The 24687-nt window shown below is 38.9% G+C and overlaps 5 protein-coding genes and 1 pseudogene across 6 annotated transcripts; 3 read left to right on the top strand and 3 right to left on the bottom strand.

Annotated features, from left to right (window-relative positions):
• The first annotated feature begins 90 nt into the window (after positions 1-90).
• Positions 91-2243, top strand: LOC120015071 (protein RER1A-like). Its single transcript, XM_038867285.1, has 4 exons — positions 91-535; positions 1415-1595; positions 1729-1791; positions 1876-2243. The coding sequence occupies exons 1-3, from the start codon at positions 165-167 to the stop codon at positions 1780-1782; spliced, it is 606 nt and encodes a 201-aa protein (XP_038723213.1). The 5' UTR covers positions 91-164; the 3' UTR covers positions 1783-1791; positions 1876-2243.
• Positions 2244-2599: 356 nt separating this feature from the next.
• On the bottom strand, positions 2600-8252 carry LOC120015156 (beta-1,4-xylosyltransferase IRX14-like). Its single transcript, XM_038867385.1, has 3 exons — positions 7293-8252; positions 6556-7104; positions 2600-3294 (listed from the first exon to the last, which is right to left on the bottom strand). Exons 1-3 carry the CDS (start codon positions 8015-8017, stop codon positions 3060-3062), a joined length of 1509 nt encoding a protein of 502 aa, XP_038723313.1. The 5' UTR covers positions 8018-8252; the 3' UTR covers positions 2600-3059.
• A 4259-nt stretch (positions 8253-12511) lies between these two features.
• Positions 12512-14069, top strand: LOC120014064 (probable WRKY transcription factor 15). Its single transcript, XM_038865993.1, has 3 exons — positions 12512-13403; positions 13509-13634; positions 13741-14069. Exons 1-3 carry the CDS (start codon positions 12766-12768, stop codon positions 13898-13900), a joined length of 924 nt encoding a protein of 307 aa, XP_038721921.1. The 5' UTR covers positions 12512-12765; the 3' UTR covers positions 13901-14069.
• A 1314-nt stretch (positions 14070-15383) lies between these two features.
• On the top strand, positions 15384-18125 carry LOC120015409 (annotated as a pseudogene).
• LOC120015410 (probable 2-oxoglutarate-dependent dioxygenase At3g50210) lies at positions 17794-22010 on the bottom strand. Of its 2 annotated transcripts, none has more exons than XM_038867831.1 (12): positions 21853-22010; positions 21536-21651; positions 21037-21155; positions 20892-20955; positions 20215-20282; positions 19789-19847; positions 19528-19693; positions 19383-19402; positions 19257-19303; positions 18394-18474; positions 18215-18304; positions 17794-18123 (listed from the first exon to the last, which is right to left on the bottom strand). In XM_038867831.1, the coding sequence occupies exons 1-12, from the start codon at positions 21884-21886 to the stop codon at positions 17992-17994; spliced, it is 996 nt and encodes a 331-aa protein (XP_038723759.1). In that variant the 5' UTR covers positions 21887-22010; the 3' UTR covers positions 17794-17991. The 2 variants fall into 2 exon arrangements, with proteins under 2 accessions (XP_038723759.1, XP_038723761.1); XM_038867833.1 differs by having other exon boundaries at positions 17902-18104.
• A 532-nt stretch (positions 22011-22542) lies between these two features.
• On the bottom strand, positions 22543-23906 carry LOC120014752 (protein IRX15-LIKE-like). The gene has a single exon (XM_038866792.1). The coding sequence runs from the start codon at positions 23739-23741 to the stop codon at positions 22800-22802; it is 942 nt and encodes a 313-aa protein (XP_038722720.1). The 5' UTR covers positions 23742-23906; the 3' UTR covers positions 22543-22799.
• Positions 23907-24687: the final 781 nt, after the last annotated feature.

The raw sequence follows: 24687 nt of genomic DNA, 5'->3' as shown, positions 1-24687 counted from the left end.
AAATCCTAATTAGTTTTGGACCCATTGAAGTGGGCTTTGACTGGGTCATTGATTCATTGTACTTTAAAGAACAAAGTCAACAAACAAATCGGGAGAGGTCCACAGCGAGCGAGACGCACAGCAAAACCGGCCTCAGACCAGATAATCCGCAGGAGAAGGCCCCAATGGAAAACGGACCAGCCACTGGTGGCCTCGCCGTGGACGATCTCTCTTCATCAGCGCCGGCAGGTGTCGTATCACAGTGGAGCTTCAACGTGTCGCAGCGATACCAGAACCTCCTCGACAAGTCGGTCCCCCACGTCCTTTACCGATGGATCGCGTGCCTGGCGGTGGCGCTCATCTATGCCGTACGCGTGTACCTGGTGCAAGGTTTCCATATCATCACGTACGGGTTGGGCATATACTTGCTCAACCTCCTCATTGCCTTTCTCTCTCCGCAGATTGACCCCGAGATCCAGGATGGCCCTACTCTCCCAACGCGCGAATCCGACGAGTTCCGCCCCTTCGTTCGTCGTCTCCTCGAGTTTAAGTTCTGGTAGCCGCTACTTTTCCCTTTCATTTTGTTGAATTTGGCAACTTTAGGGCTTATTTGTTGTTTTCCATTCTCAAATTTTATGCTTTATGCATAATACTAAACGTTGATCGACAATATACCTTGATCGACAAAATAAAACTGGATGGGATATTCATATTGCCTATATTGACATGATGGTGAGAAATTTACTATTATTTGAATATTTCAGTTTTGTGGAGATGGTAATACGAGTGTCTAATGGGATGATTGGAATTTTTCTTTACTTTTTCAAGTGAGCAGAACACTGCGCCATATGTTCTAGCAATGGTCAATTATAAACATGCATATCAGTAGGATTCATTGGGTGTTGTATCTCATATTGTTTTTTCATGTCCCTGAAATATGCTCATTTTGATAGTTTAGATATACAATTCAGAACTTTTTAAGACTACTGGGTTTTTCTAAAATTTCATGTAACTAGTGTACATAATATGATCCCTAAAGATCTTGGAGACTGAAAAACTGCAACTTGAATTTCAGGGGTGAACCACTGGCACCATTTCTTAGATAGATATACTATCTAGTGTGAACCAGGGCTGATATCTAGTGGCTGTGGAGTCTGTGATAAGATATGATCTGATCCAAAAATAGTGCATAAGACTGCCTCTCTCCTCCCGATTGTGTACATGTGTAAAATTCAATTCTATAACTTTGAGACTCAATTTTGCCTAAGAGTTTTTATTCATGATGCTTCTTTCTAAGAACCATGCTATAGATAATTATCGAATTCTGAAAACTTTCAGTCAGTTAGCATCTGTCCACGCTAAATTTAAGAGACAATTATGCAATTCCTTTGGCTGGGAAATTTATTGAAGTTGCTCTGTTGTGTTTTCTTGGAAGGCACTCTATTACAAAGGCCTTTTGCATCGCTTTTGTCATGACATTCTTCAGCGTGTTTGATGTGCCTGTCTTTTGGCCAATACTTCTTTTCTACTGGATCTTACTATTCATACTCACCATGAGGAGACAGATGATGCACATGATCAAGTATAAATATGTTCCATTCTCTTTTGGAAAACAGGTACTTTGAATTGAATCTTTCAGTATTGTGGCTTGCGTCTTTCTACAGTACTTCTACTTGATGTCACATTGTAACTCTTATCGCACTACAAGTTGAGTAATGTTGGTTTTATACCCTTAATGCTTCATCTTAGCGATACGGAAAGAGAGCTCCCTCAACCGACAGCCCAAGCCTTTCTGGGGATTGAAATCCTCAGGTATGTTGAACTATAAACAAACTGTTGTGCTTGTTTAAAATTACTCATGTGTCTAATCAGTCGCCTGCAATATTCTGTTGACAGATGGGGATAAGGGCATTAGCAGAAGTTGTCTTGAGGACGAATTTTGGCATCTCGAGCTATTATTTTCTCCAGTTCTTTACTCAGCAACACCTTCAGATATACTATTTGAAAATTTAGTGTGGGGAACGGAGGAGTCGAATTTTCCTTTACATAAAAACTTCCTTCTGTACAGAGGATATGATATCCTAGCCCTATATTTGCGGATGCTTAATATCTAATCTGGTGACTTGTGGTTTACTGAAGGGAATATTATTATATTAGCCAAGCAGTGTAGTAGCTGTAGCTATAACTTGTACTTTTCACTTGCACTGTTAAGAGTACACTTTGGGATACATTATGAGAATATATCGGAAAATTTTTTGTTCTTAGCTTTTTTCTTTGGGATACATTATGAGAATATATTAGAAAATTTGTTCTTGTGGATTGTGCCTCTCATTCTATGTTTCTCTGTGAAATCTTATAGCAGCCTAGCAGGTGAGTTTGCCACTGAAAAAACACCCATAAATTCTTTTGCCTTCAAATCAGGATAGTTCTTGTTTGTTTGGATGTGGTTGAGCTTAGCATATGGAATGAATTATAATTGATGATTCAGCAGTGACAAATTGTTAGGACATCTGGACTTCGGGATGCTTATTGTTATTGATTACCATAAATTAAATCTGTGCCCTAGGTGGTGATTATTATTGATTCTTGTGTTATAGAACAATCCCATATTTCCGATCAGTTCAGAAAATCCTCAAATAATGCATGCATACTTCTATTACATCAAAAATGGCAAGAAAAGATAATTTTATTACACTGGACAACATTTCTACATATCCAACAATTGGACACAAACTCTTTTAATTCCTATGCTTGAAAATCATGTACAAGATTTGAAGAATATCAGACAAAGTTCCTGAAGCAGCAGACACAGCATGAGTTGTTGACATACCTCTTCCATGAAAAAACAGTATCCATCAGTCATCGCGGAAGACAGAGACCACAGAGATGTGAAAAATATGGTGGAACTTCAACCAAAACCCCATATCGACTGGGCACTATAACAGATGCCTTATAAATGTAGCCACCATCCGGTAGGACTTTGTCCCGTTCGGCCTTATAATTCAAATTTCTCAGCATTGAACTCATCAGTCTCAAATTCACACGAATGTATAAACTTCATCAAGGATTGCCCTAAAGTTTCAGTTATGATCAGAATGCCTAGCAGAAACCTGGGTTTCTACTACTCTTGCTTCAAGCTTCTTCTTACTTCGAGATCGTTTTGACCTGGATGATCGAGTTTTTGTAGTATGCTTGACCATCTGATCCTGGTCACCAATCACCGCCTTTTCATTAGAAGGGAGTTCAGGAGGAGCGTCTGGCCATGGTGAGCGTTTTGCTGGGACAGTGATCTCCAAGGGTGGGTCAATTATCCATCTGTAAGAATTATGAACAAAAAATCAGACGCAAAGCATTGAAAAACATGATTGAAATAGAATGGTCCAGTTGCAAAAAGCTCATGAAAGATATGCAAACACATCTACAGCGTGCATCAAACCTTACAACTTAAAAAAACCTTTAGCTCTAATAATGGATTAGACCGATAAAAGGACCAGCAATTTATAGTGCAACATGTGAGTCAATGCCCTCATATACTTAAAAATGAAGACCCAAATGACCTATCAAGATATCACAATAGTGGGAGAATGCAGATACTAATAGGGTCTACTATCCACATGTGAGGTTAGAAGGCCTTCAGTTCTAACAACCTAGGTTCATCAGCCTCAGGAACCAATCCGGGTTTGTGCAAAACACTCCACTGCAATCTTGATCTGAATGCGATGGATTCTTTACTGAATTAAACGAATAGCCTTTAAAGGGTTCGATCAACATTAGGATGACAAGTCAGTCAATTGCCTACACTGAAGTATGACGCAACACTTGTACCCTGTGTTGGGTCCTTGAGAATTAAACAAGAATTGAACATATCTCAACAGCACAACTCAATCCATAACTAAGCTTGTTGAAGACTGTTTGCCAATTAACCCAACCAAGTGCAGGCTCAAATTTCTTTTTGTTGGCTTATCGGAGATTGCTCAAACAATGTCCTGCTTGGGTCAGTAGGCTCACCTAATTGTTTGCAATTATCAGAATTTTATAATAGTTGTTGACCCACTGATAGCTGTTGAGATGTCAAATGAAAACCAGTTCATTTTAGGAGAAATTTTGATGATTATTTTTATGTAAATAAGTACTGCAAATAATGCGATAATAAAAAAGGTAATGGCAAGTTGCTTAAGCTTGTGAATGAACAAAGCTCGAAAGAGAGTGGCTTAGTTCTGACTTCCAGCTAAGCTGGAGCTCAACAAACTAAAATAACGACTATTATGACGCATACTTAGGTAGGCTACCGCTAGAAGCCTGATTCAAACATGTCCAGTATACTAGATGGCCTGAGTAGCCTGATCGAAGCTCCACATGATGGAAAGGGTAAGTCATATTATAAGAGGGCCAGTTCCTAACCCTTTGAGCATTCCCACATGTGAAACCCTTCATTGGGCTAGGCATTCCTTAGGCAAAGGAGCCCATGAAGAGTGTTTTTGGATTGAGGGATTTGGGGGAAGAGAAGGGAAGAGAATGGAAGGTAGAATGTTTGTATATCCAAAAGAAAGGAAAGAAAATTGGTTTAATATACTAATTTATCCTTACTTTTTATGCCAAAGTATTATGTACACGAGTAAAATAAGTTTTTAACTTATAAATAACTTAATTAGACTGTCCTTCCCTCCAAATGACCCCATTTTGAGAGGAAGTATTTTGACAAGAGTTTAATGAAATCTTCCCCTCAATTCTCTTCAAATTCCTCCCCTTAATTTTTTCTAGACTATCCAAACAAGGGAATTGGAAGGAAACTTCCTTACCCTTCTCTACCCTTCCCTCCAACTCCCTCAATCCAAAGACTCAAGTGGCATAAGGTTTGTTTTGTTGTCAGAAGCATACAGCACACAATTCCAAGAACTAAGCCCTAGAAAATGACAGTCCAGAAGGCTGGAAAGGGCAAGCTGTAACATATAGCTCCATCGAGACCATAACATAACAATTTCAAATTCACTCAAACGTTGGTCACAAAAACCTGTAAAAGGATAAAAATACAAGCAAACCAAAGCTTTTCATGCATAAGGATTTGCCCATCGATGATAGCTCAAAGTTCGTACAATTCATGTCTTAGAATGGCAATAAATGGTGCTACAAAAGAAAACATTGAATTTAAACCATTTATAAGCTTGCAGCTTTCCGTCTCTGTTTCTATAGCAATAAACGGTCCTACAAGTCATAAGGATTTACTATGGCCAGTTGAATTGTTCTACAGCTTAGAAATAACTGCAATCTTGTAATTAGATAGTTATTGTTATACAATTACCAGCTTTCTCTGCATTCACAAGAAATGCAGGATGCAATTCCCAGTTTGATGATAAAACTAAGGACCATGATACATTCCTTTCCTAGCGCATTTTGTCAACTGTCCACCTTATTTCGAGTGTTGGGCCTCCTTCCCTTCACCAAAGCTTTTAAAGCATTTACTTACAGTTAGTCAAAAGAATTTGACTCAACTCACGTGTAAGTAATTGTCAAACACTGGAGAAGACCATATAACTAAAGCTAGTCGCACATGAATTAGATGCCAATTGAAACCACTTTGGGTTAAAATGTTACTTACACATCTTAACATATGCCATAATAACGCCCATATATGGTAACATGTTGGAATACCCAAAAAGTTGAAAGTTCCAAATAATGCACCAGGTTCAGGTCGTGATACAATAAAACATCAAGAGCAACCAAGAACATGATTTCAATCTAAATGGTTTCTCCAATCAACAAATCGCTCATATCATAAAGAATGCAGACTATGTTTGTACTTTGTAAGCATCAACAGTTCACGGTGCACATACTAAGACACAAAAGTAAACTCTTCATCGATCCAAAAGGTAGTGACCAACTGACCACTATAGTTAATTAAGGTCATTTCATTTGTTAATGCAAAAAAAAAGAACCAAGCCACATGGACACACAAAGCATTTCAATACATTTCACCATATCATCCAGCAGAGTCAAAAGCATCCAATAACATCATAAAAGACATGTTACACGTCATATAAAATTTCCAACAGCCAACAAGAAAACCAACCTATGAAGCAAAATTTCAGCAGAATGATAAATGATCTTGTTAGAAAGAGACGGTTAATATTTTAACGTATTTCATGACTTCAAATTTCTGCCAAGTCAAGGACAGCACTATTCCTTGTTTGATGCAATAATACATGCCGAAAGAAATCAACGTTAAAGTAGCTTAACATCAAAATTTTGTATAGCAGAAAAACGAAACTATTTTACAATAAAGTAGAGCTAGAGATTGTCAAATCAGAGCAATTGAAATTTGAAACAAGTTGAGTACTTGACTGATCTAAACAAGGATTTACCAAAGAAGTGGTTCACCTCAAAATCAGTTGCGCATATCAGTTCTATTAATGTCTCGAGAAACAGGGTATAAAATCAAAATTCAGGGATAATGAACAAGCACAAGGAAGTAGCAATCCAGAGAAAATATGTAGATAGGGATCATATATCCATGATTTAAGTGGCACCTAAGAAGAAGAAAAATGGAACAGGTGGACAATAAGGGGGTTAAAAACTCACCTGGGAGGAAATTTGCTATCTGCACGAGCCTCAACTCGGAGCCACCAAAGCAGAACTTGACGCCCGCAGCTTCCAAGCGGCTCTACTGAAGAAGGATTGTTCAGCAAAGACAAAGGACTCTCTATATCCTGATCAAGCTTATCTAAGTCTTTTACCCACTCTGGTTTATCATTAGCCTCCTTCCATAGCAACCTCGAATTCAACACAAACCCAGCCCATTCTAGCTTACTGGGCAGTACAGTAGCCCTGTCATCAATGTAAGTTGCTCTCCTTCCCTCATAAGGCAAAGTGTTAAAGGTGTGCCAACCAGCCAACTTATTAGAAGCGTTACAAGCAGGACCTTGAATTGGCATTGATGGGTTCTCCTCACCCTCTACTTTCTGAATTAAACCTGATGATTCATCGGGATTACCCGAATGAGCCAATATTCCTACTGAAACAGCACCAAACCACTTGACATTCTGGATCTCATCAAAAAGCTCCATACCATGCATATTACTATCATCAGCAAACATAACAATCCCATCCAGCTTCTGCTCTCGCACAACCCTGCTCCATCACACACATACTGTATCAAATTAACATTCTAAGACAACCTAAACTGCAATTAATTTGCACAGCCACCATCATTCCACACTATTGATACAAATGTCAGGACACTAAGTTCTCTTTCAAATCTAATGTAGCGATTGCAAAGAAAAGTTTAAGGCAAAATGAAGACAAAAAAAAACACTGACCTCAAAGCGTGAAGCCTCATTTGAGCCTCCATACGGTGACGATCTGCCCAAGTATTAGGCATCCGGTGATCAAAACCGGTATGAATAGTCCTCAAGCCGGACTTCGCTATAATTGATGCAGTCTCGTTGGTTACTCCACCAGCCTCCACGACGATCCACACGAGATCGTAAGGCACCAGCATCAACGAGTGCATCAAACCCGTCATGTGCAGCGTCTGGAACGTACGAACGTAGGTTGGAGTAACCGCAATCACAGTCCTCGGGTTCTTGACCCCAAACTGAAGCCTCTGTTCCCTTTGAACTCTCTCAATAATTTGGTGCGCCTTCATGACCTCAGCAGGGTTTGGATGCGGCCACGGCCGGATCCGGATCCCGTGACGGCCAACCACAACTTTCGAGCTCACCGTCCGGTTCAACTCCGGTGCTTCGAGATTCGCAACCGGATTTGACGGTTTACTTACAGGAATGCCTAGCTCATTGGTTAACCGAAACGGCGCCGTATAGATGTTGGTGGTTGAGGCGGAGAAGAGGAAGAAGAAGACCAAGCGAGAGAACCGGAAACCAAGGACGAGACTGATTAAGCAGCACAGACCATGTAAAACGAGCCAGAAAACAGCTGCCGGCGATTTAATCGGGCCGTCGGCAGCTGAATCCAGTGGCGTAGATCCTCTGAAGCTGTTGCTTCGGCGATTCATGTAGCTCTGCTGCAGCGCCGAGACCTTCATCTCCTCTCTCCCCTCCTCTCTGTTTGTCTAAGCTAGAACTAAGTGTATGTGGTGAGGGGGAGAGAAGAGGGAGATGGTGGAGGTATTTGCAGAGATAGTTCAATTTCTTGGTTGGAAAGCTGATTTGTTAATGTGGAATTTAATAATGATTTGCTTCGAATTTAAGAATCAGTCTCTGTTGTTGATACCGATAGGTGGGGAGTACGCTTTCAATGGTTGATGGTTGATGGTTGATGCAACAAACGCAGTGGCAGATGGAGAAGAGAAGGAACTGGGAAGAGAGAGACATCGGCCCATTATGCTCGGGCCCAGTCATATATGAGTTTAATTTAGTGCTTGAATTAGGACAGGTAAAGCTTGATTTTCAAAATAATGAGAAAACTTAGGGTCTTATTTGCTCACGCGCTTGTTACGGTCCGTGTCCGCTTCAAAAATAGTCAACGGACGATTATGGGTCAGCGTCTGGTGTGATACTGTGATTGCGTGAGGTGAGGTTGGCTATCAATGGAATGAAAAAACATTGGACCACGTGGACAATGTTGAAATAAATCAAGACACTCGTGTCGATCACACGTTCGACACAAGGGAAGTATACCAACATCCTAGCGTGTTTTCTCCGCATAATTGGCATTTTCTTAGTAACCAAGCAACTAGTAATGACAGTTTAATGCCCATCAATATGCCGCTCTAATGTTTATATAAATGATATAATTAACTTCCATATATGGAATAAGATACATAAAAAAATTAATGATTGGTCCGCCTTCACATCCTGAGGTGGGTGCCACAACTAACAGCAGAAAGGTACTCGGCTCCGCATTCCTTAACATGTGTATAATGCATCGCAATGCTAGTTAAGTATCATAATGACGTAAAACTTAATAAACTTAGTGATCAATCTTCCAAATGTTGCGGATGTTTCACAAATGTCTAATTCCAAATTGCTTTTTTTTTTTTATAAATCTAGAGATTGTTAACTATTGATGAGCAATGCAAGTACCGTAATGTAGCACCCAGTTGGAGTGGACACAAGTCTCTACAGTGTTAAGTTTTGTGATGTTGGGCCATCTATCGAGTGATAATGGGATTAAATCTCATGTATGACATCGTCTAGGAGAAGATGTTGAGCTCAAATTAGTTTGCACTAATACTAAGGTTAAGAAGGCAAAGTCGTACAAGTCACATGAGCTTATTCGAAACGACGAAGTTTATTAACAGCAATACAATAAGTCATATGCTCAGCAGTATCTCAAACCCACTTTCGTAAGCTGAAATGACCAAAACTAATTGATTTATGGACCTTGAAGCCCACTTCACAAAGCCCAAGTGACCAACGCAGAGTCCATTCCCCAAGATAGTCCATCAGACAAAAAACACAGGAAGATATTCATATTCAATAACATCAGACATTTTATTGCTACGTAAACATGTCTAGATCAACACTTTTCTTCATCCCTCACAAAGGCTAATACACTCTTTGCCTCATTGTGGCAATTTCAAGCGATCAAGTTTGTAAGAGCGTCTCCAAGGAGGGATGCAAAAATGGGGTGCTATCCTTGTATTTAGCACCCCAAAAAGTGAAAAAGTACGGTTGTAAAATTATTGTGATTCAAGGGGAGGGTTATAAATGGAGTGGTAAAACTAATTTTAGTCCAAACCCATTCAATTTAAGTCGAACTCATATGATTATTGTCAGTAATCTCCAGCCCAATAGTCTTGGTAATGCTTTGTAATGCTCATTATACACTAAAAGAGTCATTACTCATGAACCCAAGCCTATACATTAAGAGAGCCCATAACCCAAGCCCATAACCCCTCGCCCTTTGTTTGTACTTCGTCCCTGTCCTGAGTCTCCATAGTTGACTGCACGAAGTTGAAGAAAAGCAGATCAACAACTTTCATAATCCATGCTTGAATCTCTGGGTACCAGATCTATATTTACTAGCCGTTGGAATCTCCAACTGTCACTTTTTATTTCCCTCCAAGATTTACATCTCTCTCCTCTCTTCAATTGGGTGCTAAATATAGCACTCAACTCTGACAGACTGTATTATACAACATGATATACCACCTACATTGGATAGAGTTTTTCAAGGTTGGAGTCGTATTTTGGCAGTTAGGGGTTTTACAACCCCATATACAATCCCTCTTGGAGATGCCCTAAAACTAGGAAAGTTTTTTTGGCCATGTCAACTAGTCGATGCTCGAGATGAGTCACCAATTGATCGAGAAACAATTATGTAAGATTAGTTATCAAAACGTAACATTTGAACAATGAATCGCTGAGTTGTAACATTTTATTGGGTTCAAATTATTCTAGTCGAGGATGATTTTAGTATTATCACAAACATTTTATCGTTATTTGACTTTACAAGACGCTGTAGCCAGTTTGGGTATTAATGTTCTATAGCATGGTCTATTGTCATATAATTGGGTTGGCCTTGGAGAATAGTTTGAGACAACGATGATTCAAATATGACAGATCCTTAAAGCAGTTGACGAGGGATCCTAAAATTGTTTTCTTTTTGGGCTCAGCCATTTGTCGGAACAAATAATCTTGGGCTTTTTGTCCACTCTCTAAAGATCAAGCTGGACAAGCCCATCCACCAAAATCCCAGAAATTCTTTCAATTGGCCCAACAAAGAGAAAATTTTAACAGACGTCCAGTCCAAGGAAGGGAATTTTTATAAATAATTCGGAATTTTCAAATAATAAATTAGATACTAGGTAAAAAGTCATATTTAAAGTAAGCTTTTACTTTTATTGCAATTTTTTTAAATACCACAAATAAATATATTTGTAGCTGGAATCAAACTTTGAAATTTCGGAAGCACTATACATTCATAAAATAAACATCCATAAACATATGGTATGCCTACATGACTTTTTTAATAAAGTTTTTTTTTTTAATCTATGTGGCATGTCTATCTGGTTTGCCACCTAAATTATGTTAGTTTATTGATGAAAAAATTATGGACATATATCATTTTGGTTGAAATTTGGACACGCATATGTATAACTTTATCAATTGTCAATCGAATCACATTTAGTTGGTATTTTTTATTGAAATTAAATATAAATGTATCCATGAATCCATCTATTTATTAAATTGTTGAAGAATTAGTTATTCATATTGTATTGGAACACCCCGTGATTATCTCAAATCCCACATTTTTTATGCTTTAAATCTAGAATTAAGGTCCAAAAGTTGATGGAATCTCTACTTTTTGGTATCAACTTGGACTAAAAGTTATGACTTATGATTGTAAAATCCTTTAACACCTTAAAGTGATTCTCCAATCCTTTCGTTTGAATAAAATTACTAATCAACCCATCCTAATACGTCCACATTGATTGCGTATTTTATAAGGTTCAAATCACACGTTTGTGCATTGATTCTTAGAATACAAGCTTGTCTTATTAATATACTACTAGTCTTCTGACTTATATTAGGAAATAATTCAAAATTTTAATATATTTGATAAAGGTGTTGTCCATAAATTATGGGTGGGAAATCAATACCTAGGTAGCCAAATCCGGCACGTACTTCTCTTTTTCTCCAGTCGAAACTGTTTCATCTTTTGACTTATTTTGTGTGTGAACTGTAAAGAAGTACCCAAAATGTGACAAAATTAGACCCATAAATCACGTAATAATGCTTATAATGCAATATATGACCATGCACATAAATAATCCATATTTATTACAGTTAATATAAATTAGCTTTTTTTTTTACAGATTATAAATTAACTTATTTTTAAAAAATATAAATTTTATCAAATGAAACCATATTTTTTTTTGATTAGGCAAATATGAATTTTTTTTTTATCAAGGAATGGGGATGAGTTTAGAATTTGAAGTTCGAGAGTACATATGATTCAACTCGCCAATTGAATTATTTGGGCTTCGAAATATGAATTGCAATTGGGTAATTTAAGGTGCAGAGATGGATTTTAATGTCCCATTTGTTGGGCGAAGAAAATATGGTTCAAATGGAGTCAATTTGTTGGCTCCATTTTGCTATCTACTCTTCAAATGAATCCCATAACAAAACATACTCATATTTATATCAAAATTAATATTGAACCACATCTTTTTTTTAATGTATTTCAATACATTTTATCCTTCCCAACAAAAAATCATTATTGTGTCACTCTAAATTAACTCGCAATAAAAGTCAACTGTATCATGCTGGCAGGGGCAGCAACAGAGCTTTCATCATTATTTTCTTTAATAATTGTTTTTTGCTTTTAAAAAACGAGACACAAAATCAGACGTTTAAAGTCCTTTGACTTGATCTCTCGTTCCCAATAGTCCAAACCAATAAAACATGCATGGACCCCACACGTCACAGAGATGGTCAATTTCCTGACTCATCAAGTCATCAACTATTTTTACTTTTAAAACTCTCTGATCGCAATTCACAAAAACTCTTTATAACCGTTGGATTGGATTTTAATTTCGCACCTAAAATTTGACTGTAACCCAGTAAATTATAAAGTGACAAGTCAGTGATCTACTCTATGGACCTAAACAGCCGATCGATGGCATCAATTTGACCACAGAGACCCGACGTGACCTGCCCTTATCAAGAACGCTGCTCCCCCATTTTCTTTTCCTACTCCAGTCTCTCCTTTTCTTTTCTTTTCTTTTCTTTCTTTCTTTCACGGTTTTTCACCTTGGTAGTCTTGTAGTTATGGCCATAGACCTCATGATGAGTTAAAAGGAATGGCAGTTTTGTAGCATAAATGGAAGAAACCGCGGTCGTTCAAGAAGCAGCCGCGGGCCTCGAGAGCGTCGAGAGACTAATCAGATTACTCTCTCAACAACAACAATATCAAGATCAGAAGTATTCAAACCTGGACATGGACATTGATTGCAGAGCAGTCGCAGACGTCGCTGTTTCGAAGTTCAAGAGAGTAATTTCTCTCCTGAATCGAACCAGAACAGGACACGCTCGATTCAGAAGAGCACCTGTGGTTCCTTCACCTTCTTTGCCCCCAAACAATCGAGATAACGAAGTTCTTGAAGGCAAAGTTTATTACGCGACGCCGATCCAGCAGGCACCGCCGGTTCTGCCTCATCTTCACAACCGCGATTTTCCGATGGTGATGCCAAAAAATGAGGGAATTGACAGGAAAGATTTGTCCACTACGATTAATTTCTCGTATTCCTCGGCAGGAAATTCGTTTATTTCGTCGTTGACGGGCGAGTCGGAAAGTAAGCAGCCGTCGTCATCCTCGGCGTTTCAGATTACAAATCTGTCTCAGGTTTCATCGGTTGGGAAACCGCCGTTGTCTTCTTCTCTGAAGAGAAAGTGCAGCTCTGAAAACCTAGGTTCCGGAAAGTGCGGATCCTCTGGCCGCTGCCATTGCTCCAAGAAGAGGTCCCTCTCTTATCCTCACTGTCTTTTCTCAGACAATTTATTTTCCCTTCTAAATTTCTTTGCTTTTCTGATACGATTTTAACGTATTTTCTTTCGTTGGAACAGGAAGATGAGAATGAAGAGGATAGTGAGAGTTCAAGCGAATAGCCTAAAAATGTCTGATATTCCACCAGATGATTACTCTTGGAGAAAGTACGGACAGAAACCAATCAAAGGTTCTCCACATCCAAGGTGTGTATATCTTTGGTCCAAATTTCCAGATCTTTCAAACTTCGAATCTGTAAGGGCTTGTTTTGTTCTTGGTTTTAATTTTTGTTGGGTTGATTGTTTGGAACAGGAGTTACTACAAGTGCAGTAGTGTGAGGGGATGTCCTTCTCGTAAGCATGTAGAAAGAGCTTTGGATGATCCTGCGATGCTTGTAGTCACATATGAAGGGGAGCACAACCACGCACTCTCTGTTGCTGAGGCTACCCATCTCATCCTGGAATCCTCCTAGTCCAAGTCTCCAACCCCCACCACCATCATCATCATCATCATCATCATCAACCAAGTGTAAAAACAGTTCCGAAAACTAGTTGTGTGCTACTGATTAGATAGTGAACCATAGTTTCTTATCTTGAAGGAGATGATCAGTGTGGTTATTGGATTCCTTCGCTTTTTCTGTCTCTCTTCACTTCCTTTGAACAACCTTGAAAATCCCACTATGATATCAAATTAGTATAAAATAAAAAGAGTGGAGATGGTGGTTATGGTATTTTAGATTAAAATATGAAAGAAAGCAAGTGGTGGTGGGTATCGGCGATCAACTTCTTTTATTGGTTAATTTTATCTTTTGTTTCCTGTTCTGGATGACTACCTTACTTTTCTTTGCACACCACTCAAACTCAGTCAAACAAATGGACAAACATGTCGTGTGCAATACGTTTGACGTAGCGCAAGGTAGGATTGAGGAGGATGGCAGTTGCCAGTTGGGACGGCAAATATGAAATTTATTAGTGTATTTACATCAGGGTTGGTTGGATTTTGTAAATGCAGAGTGGTTTTGGTTTGTTTGGGTTTGTGAATAGGTTGGATGAGGTTTTGAAAGACTCGAATAAATGGAAATGGTTGGTGTAGAAGAGAGTTGGAAAGGACATCCCAATTAATGAGACAACCAAAGTCGCAAAGTCAAAATAGGTGGGTGTGGTGTGGAATTGATAAAGGTGGGCCGTAGGACGTTGATCTTTGCTTTCTTTGCCTTTCCTTAACGTCAACTTTGGCTGACCATGGTCCCTCTTAATCTTTTGTCCTTTACCATTCATTGTTTAATTTACCAGTCAATCATTAAACCTGCCAACGGGGAACTCTGCAGTTGTGTAGTTGTGTTGGAAGATACTTACAGTTAGTAATTCCTCTGGTGTAGAAAATCAAACATGCTTATTTCCTTTATATATACACAAACACAAGAGAATAGTAAAAACGAACGAGCAAGCACTTTTTCAAATGTTTGAAAGTGCAACTTACGGGATTTTGGAGTGCTAGAGTTTTACCATGGGTGAAAATAACCTTTTAAAAACATGTGGAGCTTTTAGAGCCACTCTAAATTTGAAGTGTCCTTTAAATTGTGATTTGTGAATAGTACATTTGTTGGACCTATATAAACTATTAAAATTTCACCACGCACTCGAGAGAGACAATAGAGAGGGAAAGTAGTTGATAGTTGATGTTATGAAATATTTGAAAATGTGTTATCATTATAATGCACACACTTGATAATTCGTTTTTGACACTACTATCTAGACATATCAAGTAGACTATTACTGTATTACATTTTGATATCGACATGCCCTTACGATGTTGGGCATTAAATCGCAATTATCATCGGAGCCCAAGCCCGGAATTGTATGTCTTCAAAGTGTCATTACTCCTTTCTGGCCCAAGCCCAAATATTTGAGCGATGTTGACCAAAAAATCAGCCCATGATAAATCTTATACCTTCCAAGGCTTAAACCCAACAACAATTACAGTTCAGAATAGAAATAGCTTCCTCGTGGTTGCTCCGACTCTAGGCGGCGATGGTCTGCTCCTTTCTACCCGTCGTCTGCTCGTGAAATCTATTTTCTCTCCACGAAATACTTCTATTAAATATTCTCTCTTTTCGTACGAATCCACTCATGGCTTCTTCTCTTGGCCTCACCCAAATCCAAGACCAAAATCCACCGCGAGACCTCGATGGACGTCTCTGGTCAGACGAACAACAACAACAGGAAGTAGATTCTAGCTCGTTTCCCGACATTGTTTTGCCGAGTAGGAATCTGAGCGGGGAATCGCGGATTGAACGAGCATGGGCTCATTGGACTCAGCTAGGCAAGCCAAAATTGATAGTGGCGCCGATGGTTGACAACTCAGAACTGCCGTTTCGAATGCTCTGTCGAAAATATGGGGCTCAGGCTGCCTATACCCCTATGTTGCATTCTCGCATTTTCACGGAGACCGAAAAGTATCGAAGAGAGGAATTCACCACTTGTGAGGTATTTTTCAAATTTGATACTAGTTCATTCCCCTTTTTTTGAATGTACTTTGTATGTTTTTAAGAATTCTTGGTTCCTAATACATAAAAAAATATAGATAATATAGTTTTGGTGAAGCAATGTAGAAATTAACTAGAGGTGCTGTTACTTCAAAAAAGTTATATTCAGGCCTAGAAAAAAATGTAAGTTTAAATGAGCAATGAGAGGTGACTCGGTTGACAATCGACTGTGTTAAGCATATGTGTGCCCAATGTTCGATTCCAATGAACGGTATTTCAAAAAAGTTCAGGATAATCAGTCTTATGGGAGTAAGAAGTTTCCATTGTTAATATGTTTTTTCGTAACATTTTTACTTTAACTTACAGGAAGATCGCCCATTATTTGTCCAATTTTGTGCCAATGATCCAGACACATTATTGGAAGCTGCTAGGAGAGTGGAGCCTTACTGTGATTATGTTGACATTAACCTGGGGTAATTCTTTTTGTGACGTTCTTTCTGAGCAAGATAGTTTCAACATCTGTGGTATATCATAGGGCTGCCACCTGCAAGGCGATAATATAATGATAATATGATATTCTAGGAAGGGTTTAGTTATTTCAGTTATCTCCTACTTCGTAGAGTTTAATGATTTAAATTTATTACTTCCCCGTACATTTGTGCTTGAGCCTTTTTACCTACTAGTTTTATTGCGCTATTTTATGATGATCTCATTCATGAAAAGTGGTTTCGACATTCTTGAAAAGGCTCAAAATGCATTGAGTTCAGGCCTGTTCTTGGAACTTCAAAAAATCGTCCATCCTCTTTATTGTTCCAGAACAGGGAATGCTTGATTAGGTCATGTTTGCCTTGATGATAAACTATAAGCTTTTAACATTTGAAATCTGACTGGCACAATTGATTGGTAGTCCTATGTGGAAACTCACTCACTCTGTGGTGTTTGTCAGTTGTCCTCAACGCATTGCCAGGCGAGGAAACTATGCAGCGTTCTTAATGGACAACCTTCCTCTTGTAAAATCTCTAGTTGAAAAATTGGCTTCAAACCTCAAAGTTCCGGTTTCTTGCAAAATCCGGGTATTTCCGAAGTTGGAGGATACTATAAAATATGCTCGAATGTTAGAGGAAGCTGGTTGCTCTCTTCTTGCTGTCCATGGCCGAACAAGAGATGAGAAAGATCAGAAGAAAGTCCGGGGAGACTGGAATGCTATTAAGGCTGTAAAAAGTTGCATTAAAATTCCCGTTCTTGCCAATGGGAACATAAGGCACATGGATGATGTCCAAGATTGCTTGAGAGAAACTGGAGCTGAGGGGTCCTTTCAGCTGATTCTCTCCTAGAAAATCCGGCTCTGTTTGCTGGATATCGGACTCCTGAATGGGCATCAGTTGGCGAAGAAAGTAGCGAAGAAGCAAATCTCGACCAGGCAGATTTATTTGTGGAGTACTTGAAGCTTTGCGAAAGATACCCCGTGCCATGGAGAATAATCCGTTCTCATGTTCACAAAATGTTAGGGGAATGGTTCAGTATTCAGCCTCATGTGAGAGAAGATCTTAATGCGCAATCCAAACTGACCTTTGAGTATCTTTATAACATGGTTGATCAACTTAGGGGACTTGGGGTGAGAATTCCTCTTTACCGGAAGGATTCTTTAGTATTGGGGGCTCAAGCGAATGGTTCAGCAACGTGAAGCCTGGGATTCAAATTACTGGGCAAATTACGACTGCCAATTGCGCAATTTTTTACCACTTGAACAACACTGTTAATTGGCGCACTATTCTAGCAGATTGATTCGTTGAAGCAGCAGCCAAGGCTTTTTCCAACATTATGTTTGAAATTGTAGAGCTCTTGAACTTTATATTCAGAAATGAAAGGCAAGTGATGGATTGTTCACAACAAATTCTTTCAGCAGATGTGGAATATAATCGAGCAAGCAATTTCGGTCAGGAAAATTACAAGCTGAGGTGGCTGACTGGTATTTGCAAACAGATTCATTTGAAGGAATACAAGCAACTAATTTCCATATTCCTTGGAAAAACTTTATTAATGCAACGCGAGATGAATGCACAAGGTTGACTTAAATTTTACATCACGAAATTAGTTTGAACTTTGCTGGTTAAATGCTCCCCATAAACAACAGCTTTGTCAAAATTCTTGACTCCACCAGTCCTTTGTTTACAAACATCCAGGGGTTCAACTGCCGCATCGAAGTTAGTCTGTTCATCCAATTAAGGCATGTAGAAGAGCAGTTAAGGAAAAAAAAAAAAAAAGACAACGGCTGACAAATGCACAAAGAAGCACCCTAACCTCATAAAAAAAAGCTATGCAGACACGGTATTTTGGAGAGTTGTTGACAACTCGATGGAGAGTCGACGCATACAAACCATTGGACAAAATCTGCACTTAATTAAAACTTCATGAGTTATAAAAATTGAAGCCAAACAAACAAGGACTTTTGCGTCAGGCATTTATAAAAGGTTGTATACCTTTAGCATGTCACCGATATTACAAACAAACGTTCCAGGAATAGGAGCAGCTGATATCCACTCACCAGACTTGTTTCTCACCTTCAAAACCTCATCTATATTAAATTTTGGAAATTACAGCAGCTATAAAACAACAATGCAAACTAAGAAGAAACCCCATATAAATGCATGTTCACAGCTACCTAAAATACTTGAATGCATCTTAGTTTCCATAGTAATATATTTGGTGTTAGTTAAGGGCCTGTGGCACAATAAAACAAAACACGGAACGAAAGATGTTTCACTGCTGTTTATCCAACCTCTTATCAATTTTCTAGAAAATTAGGAAAAAGAGTGTCAGTGATGGCGTGATGGCAATGATAACAAAACCCTAGTAACCGCCACAAATGAATGGAAACACCTGAAAGGGGGAAAAATTGCATGCCCTGATGTCACAGAATGACAGAATGAACGGAAATTACCAAGCACACATGTCTGACATTTTCTATGATGATGAATATGTGCACGAGCACCTTCCAACTTCTACCCACCCCCACCTCCCCCAACCTGTGCTTAGTCTGCTCGCACATTTTCTACGATGATGACATGTGCACAAACACCTTCCCCCTTCCCCCTTCCCACCCCCAACGACCCCACGCCTCACCAACACCACACGCACACACAAAAGCAAATACAACATGAGAAAGAGAGAATATTCTGAATCTCTGATATGTGCCATGCTATCGGTGTGGTAAACTAATTTCCAATAAAGAGAACATAGATGCAAGCACATAACTTTCTGATTAATAAACCGCCTATCAATCTATAAACTAGTTGTTGAATTGTAAATGAGGGTGTTTGTATGATAAAGCACAGAAGTGTACCTGAAGTGCAGTTATACCATCATCCTGATTAACTAGTGTCAACAAACCTGGTATGCAGGAGAATAGGAGAAATGAGTTTGATAACAAGAGCCTTTCAGAAAATAAGTCCTCTGTAATAAAACTCACCATAGTCGGTGTGAGCACCACTAGGATTGTTTGACCAGAAGTAGTGACAAAGAACCCACAGTAAGAAATGGACATGGACCCCGTTAACAGAAAACCTTAATTAAAAGGCAGAGTAACAGCACCAACAAAAAAAGTATTGCAATACCATCCAATGTCATTTTCTGGCATGTATGTGCCATTTGCAGTTGATATACCAGGGTATCCAATAATACGATTTACCCAAAATGCATCTCCAGCTATTTCTCCTTCAAATGCATATGGTGATGCACCCAGTGCAAGAGCAATTCCCCTCATTATTTTTCTTGAAAGGTCTAACATGACCAAGAAATCATAATGTAATTATTATTACCTAAACACATGAAAGACAAACTGATGCGGAAATGTAAGTCTACAATGAAAAGCATGCCTGTGCAAAGCCTAATGTACTCTTCCATTAGCAATTTGAAGTTCGGAGGATCGAGTGGCCTGCAAAAGGATTATAAGACGAAATGAACTCAAATTCAAACTTAAAGAAATCAATCACAAATTCACAATGATACTTGAGCTCACTTTGTGACCATTTATTAATTGTAAGGCATTTCATGTCGCAAATACACTTTAATCCCTCAAAATATCATGAACACCATATTTCTATGCACCAATGGAGGCACCGTCTAGACCGACTAACTTTGGGTAACAAAATCACAAAATATCCATAGTTGATTGGTCCATGGACCTAACCATTTGGTTGCAATCATCCAGTAATCAAGATAAGTGAAAGCATCTATGTTTGAATATTCCTTGTAAGATTATTGAGATATAAAGGACTGGTGATTGGTGAAGTTTCACATACCATTGGTTACATCCTTCCATGACTTTGCCAGTATTTCCATACATCCCTCCATTTATTTCTCTATAACACTGTCAGTGGAAACAGAAGACAATGATAAGAAAAAGTAGCAGCAGTTATTGCGAAAGCAACAACAATAATAACCACGCACTATGAAGAGGAGAAGCAAAGTTAATCCCCCTCCATGCAACACAGAAGCAAATCATGTCCTATGAGCACAGCTATAGAGAAAGAAAAACCATTGCCTATGGAAATTCAAAGGACAATGGTGAATCCCAAGGGAAGCTGGTTAAGTAATATATTACCATTCAAAATCTAGCAGCACATTATTGGATTGGAAGACTAAAAAGAGACAAATTCATAACTCACATAAGAACTATAACGTAGCAAGTCATATAGCTATTTTACAAGACATATATAACTAGTTGTTTTATGTTGTAGCTAATTTCCTGGATGGACAAGAAAACCATAAAAAAAACAGTGTGCAAGCGATTTATCAGAACAACATTCATGATTCATCTAAGTTTCTTTTTCAAATTGACAGTGCATAATTGGACAAAATGGTTACAAAGTTACATCATTCACTTGCTCTGAGCCTTGGGAAACAGATATGTTCTTTGCATTATTCATCTTCTCAACACAAACACTAAAAAACTGGCAAACAGTTCAGTGAAACCTACATCAATAGCTTCATGCATATCTGGGATGCCTTTGGTTATATTCTCTCCAAGTCTCTGATATCCCCTGCAGTAGAAGCGTTAGCTTTTTTATATATATTCTAATTCAAACAATCCTATAGACATATCATAAACAAAAAGAGAAAACCTGTATCCACTTGCAGTAGTCATTTTGATTTTGAGTTTTTCTTCATAAGGAAGATGGAAAAAATTGTGTGCCGCAATTTTGACCTCTTTGATGAGAGAATCAGGTATACCATGGCATTTCTGATCAATCAGAAGGTAACAGATCACATTTAAAATCCAAACACAAGTCGCAAATATCCAATTTTAATTGAGTAAATAACAGTTGAAACAAATTTCTAGGCTTTATTGAGCAAATATTTATACCATGCATATGACTATCTTTCCCCAACGATTTTTAAGCATAATGCACTACGTGAATTTGACTAATCAATAATCATCGACACTACTCGGCCCCATAATGCAATCTTGTGAAAGATCCAATTACAATACGTGATTATATCAAATGAAAGATTTAAAATAATTACTTATAATTTGCAGCTAAACCTTCATATCTAACATAGAATTGGGAACCTAAGTTTCAATTTCCCCAATTTTTTAGTGATTTTGGAAGAAGAGTATACCGCATAGAAGAACCCGGTCTCTCTACAAGCCTGATCTAACTGCTTAACAACTTCGCAAACGCCTGGGTCTTGAGCCAAGTTTGGATCATCACACTTGGCCAGTAGAGGACTAACATCTGCAAGCAAAAAACAAATAATTAGAAAACTTAAAACTCTGAAGAACGCGATTTTCGAAGGATTTTCTTCCTTCGAAAATCCAAAAGACAAAGTGAGAATGCAAACACAGTTATTCCAAAACGCAAAAGAAATTACGCCAAAAGCTTGAATTGCCAATTCAAGCAGTGAGAGAAATCAAGTACGGATATTCATCGAATTACCAATCACAGGAAGAGACTTGAAGTCTGTGGGCATCGTGTGGCTTTAGAGCTCAGGTAGTTATCGCGCGCTCAGCAATGGAATGGAATCTCAACCCCAGAAGATTCAGCGATTGGTTTCAGACTTCTGAGAATGATTGAGAAGGTTAAGCGGTGAGATAAATCAAGTAATGGGCTGGACCTGTGCTAAGGTTAGCACTTAGCAGGCCTCAAAATGATTGGGCTGAAATATGGGTCACCAATAATGGGCCCCCAATCATTGCCAATCTTATACTTACATGATCACTCAGCAACCCAGCTCATCTTTGTTTATTATTTATTTATGGTTTTTTTTCTTTTTATAATATTTGATATGGAGAGTAGGAGCCTTTTTTAAAAAAAAAATTGCATTTTGTAAGGCTAGAGTTTTATTTCACAAGGAAAGAAAATAGCATAATTACATCATCGGGGGAGGGGGGGCAGCCTGTCCACTGGACTTATGCGGCCCATTTAGCAATTTCATGGGCTAGACTATTTGCTGATCTGTCGGCTTTAGAAGCCCACCACAATACTTTCAATTACTGGACTAATTTGCCAATTAGAAACTAACCCAGAATCCAGATAGGCTTATCTTTGGTACTTCACTGACCAATTGGGTTGCCCTGGGATCCAAGGCACCTGGAGTCGATCAATCTATCATCTATATCGTTGGTGTTTGTTATAGACTTATAGTGATGCAATATATTCTGATGCATGATCATCCACAACCTTGCTCGCTATTGAAAATCTGAAACTTATTAATTCCATATTGAGCTCACTATTTCCAATTCCCAAGGAAGAAAAAAAATTATTGTTCACATCCCCAACCCAACTGAAAATAAGCTCCAAAAAGTAAAGGGAAAAAAAATCATAAATACACCAATTTGGGGACCTTTGGTTCTGCCTGCCGATGAAGCCTGATCAATCCACTACTAGGACGACAATGAAGAAGTAGTTTTATTGCGACAGAAATGGAAGCTATTCTCATCCATTCTTTCGACCACAAAATGTGCAAGCAAGTCATTGTGCTCCACCAAGTTCTCTCTACACAGAAACTCATCTCCATATGCCCTCTCAATGTTCCTATAATAATCATGCACAAACACATGGGTCTTACCATTTCCTCCTTTCTTGCTTCTCGCTAGCACACCAGAAGTAAATATTGGCGACATCCGGCCCGGCCCATCAGACCCATCTCCTCTCGGCCCATCAATCAGAATCACGTCCCAGTCCACCTCGTAAACGTGGTTGGGCAAATCGTTAATCCCAAGCTTGCACTCGGAGAATAACAGATTCTGTACGGGCCGGCACTCGTTGCGTATCTGTTCCTTAGCGGACCCGATGAGTTCTCTCCACTCGCTCATCTTGGTCGTGTACTGCACGTCGTAGGCGTCGATTTCGGGATGGAGTTCTTCGAAATAAGCGGCGTAGTAGCGGTTCTCGTCGATGAAGACTGTACGGCCGTTGTGATTCAGTGCCTTCCAGAGGAGCGTTTCGTGCGTGAGTCCGAAAATGAGGAAGTTGCAGGGAGAGGAACATTTTCGGAGCACATCGGAGATCGGTTTGAGCTCGGTGTATGACATGTGGAAAGTGTCGTTGGATCTGGACGTGTAGTGGAGGAGCGTGTTAATGACTGTTGTTGGCAGTGGTGCTGAAATAGCGGAGGAGGCGGCGACGGTGGTCATGGTGACGGTGGTAGTTGCTATTCCGGCGTTTGTGGAGAAAGATTCTCGAGTGTAAATAAGAGTGACAAGGAACGCAACGGTGAAGAATGAAATGAAGGCGAGAAGCCATAATCGATTGGAGCTTCCTTGTTTTTGGATGTAAGGGTGGAGGAGAATCAATTTTGTGTTGCTACCATTGTTGTTCTTCATGTTTAGCTAGAGAGAGATGAGAGAAAGAGAGACAGATTCTCTTTCTCTAGCTATAATTGAGAAGATTTTTTAATCTTGAAAGTGGAATGTGAGAGGGTTTGCTTTAAAGATGGATTGATTTCGTATGAAGCATATGATTGAAGCAATGAACAGAGCGAAGTTAACATCGGAATCGACCTAATCGATTAATTTTTTAGAAACCAATTTTTTTTTAAAATCGGATATAAGGTTAAATTCAGGCGTGCACAGAAGTTTTCATCTATTCATTCCGGCACGCGCAGAAATTTCCAACCTCACTATGAGATAAATTTGATCAAAACCAACGTATAATCACATGAGTATCTAGAATTTACATTGCTAAGATCATGTTAGTTGGGCTTTGTCTACTAGATTTTGATATGGTCAAAATATGGGGGAGAGTGTGATCCAATCAAGATGTGAAACGCGAGCAAGACACAGAGAAGTGATTGGTTGGACGGAGCTGGTGGAGGGAGAAGGTGTAGCTGAGACAGCTCTGAAGCGACAGAATAACTAATTACAAGCCAAAGGTCGTTGTTCCTTCTTGGTTTCGGTTATAGTTGTCAAGAAACCTGAGATTTCTTAAACAATTAATTACCTCGGAGAGGGACTAATAACCTGCAACAATATTCTATCTGCATCTGGATACGTCCACCATAATTGCATGATTGCCATAAGTCTAAAATATTAACTAATCTCATTGCCTGTATATTAATTGTTATCAAGGAGTGGTCAGACAATGCACCCTAGCATTGTGATTTAGAAGAGAAAACATCTTGGTACTAAACTGAGTATCATGTACTTCGGAAATCCTGGGTGACCAAACACAAAAAATGAACCAAGAATCCTTAGGGAGTCCAACTCCTATTAGGAAAGAAATCATGAAATTATTCATCATCCGAAAAATCCTCCTGAAAATTAGAGGGAA

Source organism: Tripterygium wilfordii, chromosome 14 (assembly GCF_013401445.1).
Source record: "Tripterygium wilfordii isolate XIE 37 chromosome 14, ASM1340144v1, whole genome shotgun sequence".
Taxonomy (NCBI): domain Eukaryota; kingdom Viridiplantae; phylum Streptophyta; class Magnoliopsida; order Celastrales; family Celastraceae; genus Tripterygium; species Tripterygium wilfordii.
This window is presented reverse-complemented; position numbering and strand designations above follow the sequence as displayed.

Excerpts from the sequence above, each read along its gene's own strand:
- LOC120015071 (XM_038867285.1), top strand. The coding sequence starts at position 165 with ATGGAAAACGGACCAGCCACTGGTGGCCTCGCCGTGGACGATCTCTCT. Across the intron at positions 536-1,414 it reads CTCCTCGAGTTTAAGTTCTG|GCACTCTATTACAAAGGCCT; the intron begins GTAGCCGCTACT and ends TTTTCTTGGAAG. Across the intron at positions 1,596-1,728 it reads CATTCTCTTTTGGAAAACAG|CGATACGGAAAGAGAGCTCC; the intron begins GTACTTTGAATT and ends GCTTCATCTTAG.
- LOC120015156 (XM_038867385.1), bottom strand. The coding sequence starts at position 8,017 with ATGAAGGTCTCGGCGCTGCAGCAGAGCTACATGAATCGCCGAAGCAAC. Across the intron at positions 7,105-7,292 it reads ATGAGGCTTCACGCTTTGAG|GGTTGTGCGAGAGCAGAAGC; the intron begins GTCAGTGTTTTT and ends GTGATGGAGCAG. Across the intron at positions 3,295-6,555 it reads GATAGCAAATTTCCTCCCAG|ATGGATAATTGACCCACCCT; the intron begins GTGAGTTTTTAA and ends TAATTCTTACAG.
- LOC120014064 (XM_038865993.1), top strand. The coding sequence starts at position 12,766 with ATGGAAGAAACCGCGGTCGTTCAAGAAGCAGCCGCGGGCCTCGAGAGC. Across the intron at positions 13,404-13,508 it reads TGCCATTGCTCCAAGAAGAG|GAAGATGAGAATGAAGAGGA; the intron begins GTCCCTCTCTTA and ends TCGTTGGAACAG. Across the intron at positions 13,635-13,740 it reads AAAGGTTCTCCACATCCAAG|GAGTTACTACAAGTGCAGTA; the intron begins GTGTGTATATCT and ends TGTTTGGAACAG.
- LOC120015410 (XM_038867831.1), bottom strand. The coding sequence starts at position 21,886 with ATGCCCACAGACTTCAAGTCTCTTCCTGTGATTG. Across the intron at positions 19,403-19,527 it reads CCAGAAAATGACATTGGATG|TGGTGCTCACACCGACTATG; the intron begins GTATTGCAATAC and ends AAACAATCCTAG. Across the intron at positions 18,305-18,393 it reads ATATCGGTGACATGCTAAAG|ATTTTGTCCAATGGTTTGTA; the intron begins GTATACAACCTT and ends AATTAAGTGCAG.
- LOC120014752 (XM_038866792.1), bottom strand. The coding sequence starts at position 23,741 with ATGAAGAACAACAATGGTAGCAACACAAAATTGATTCTCCTCCACCCT.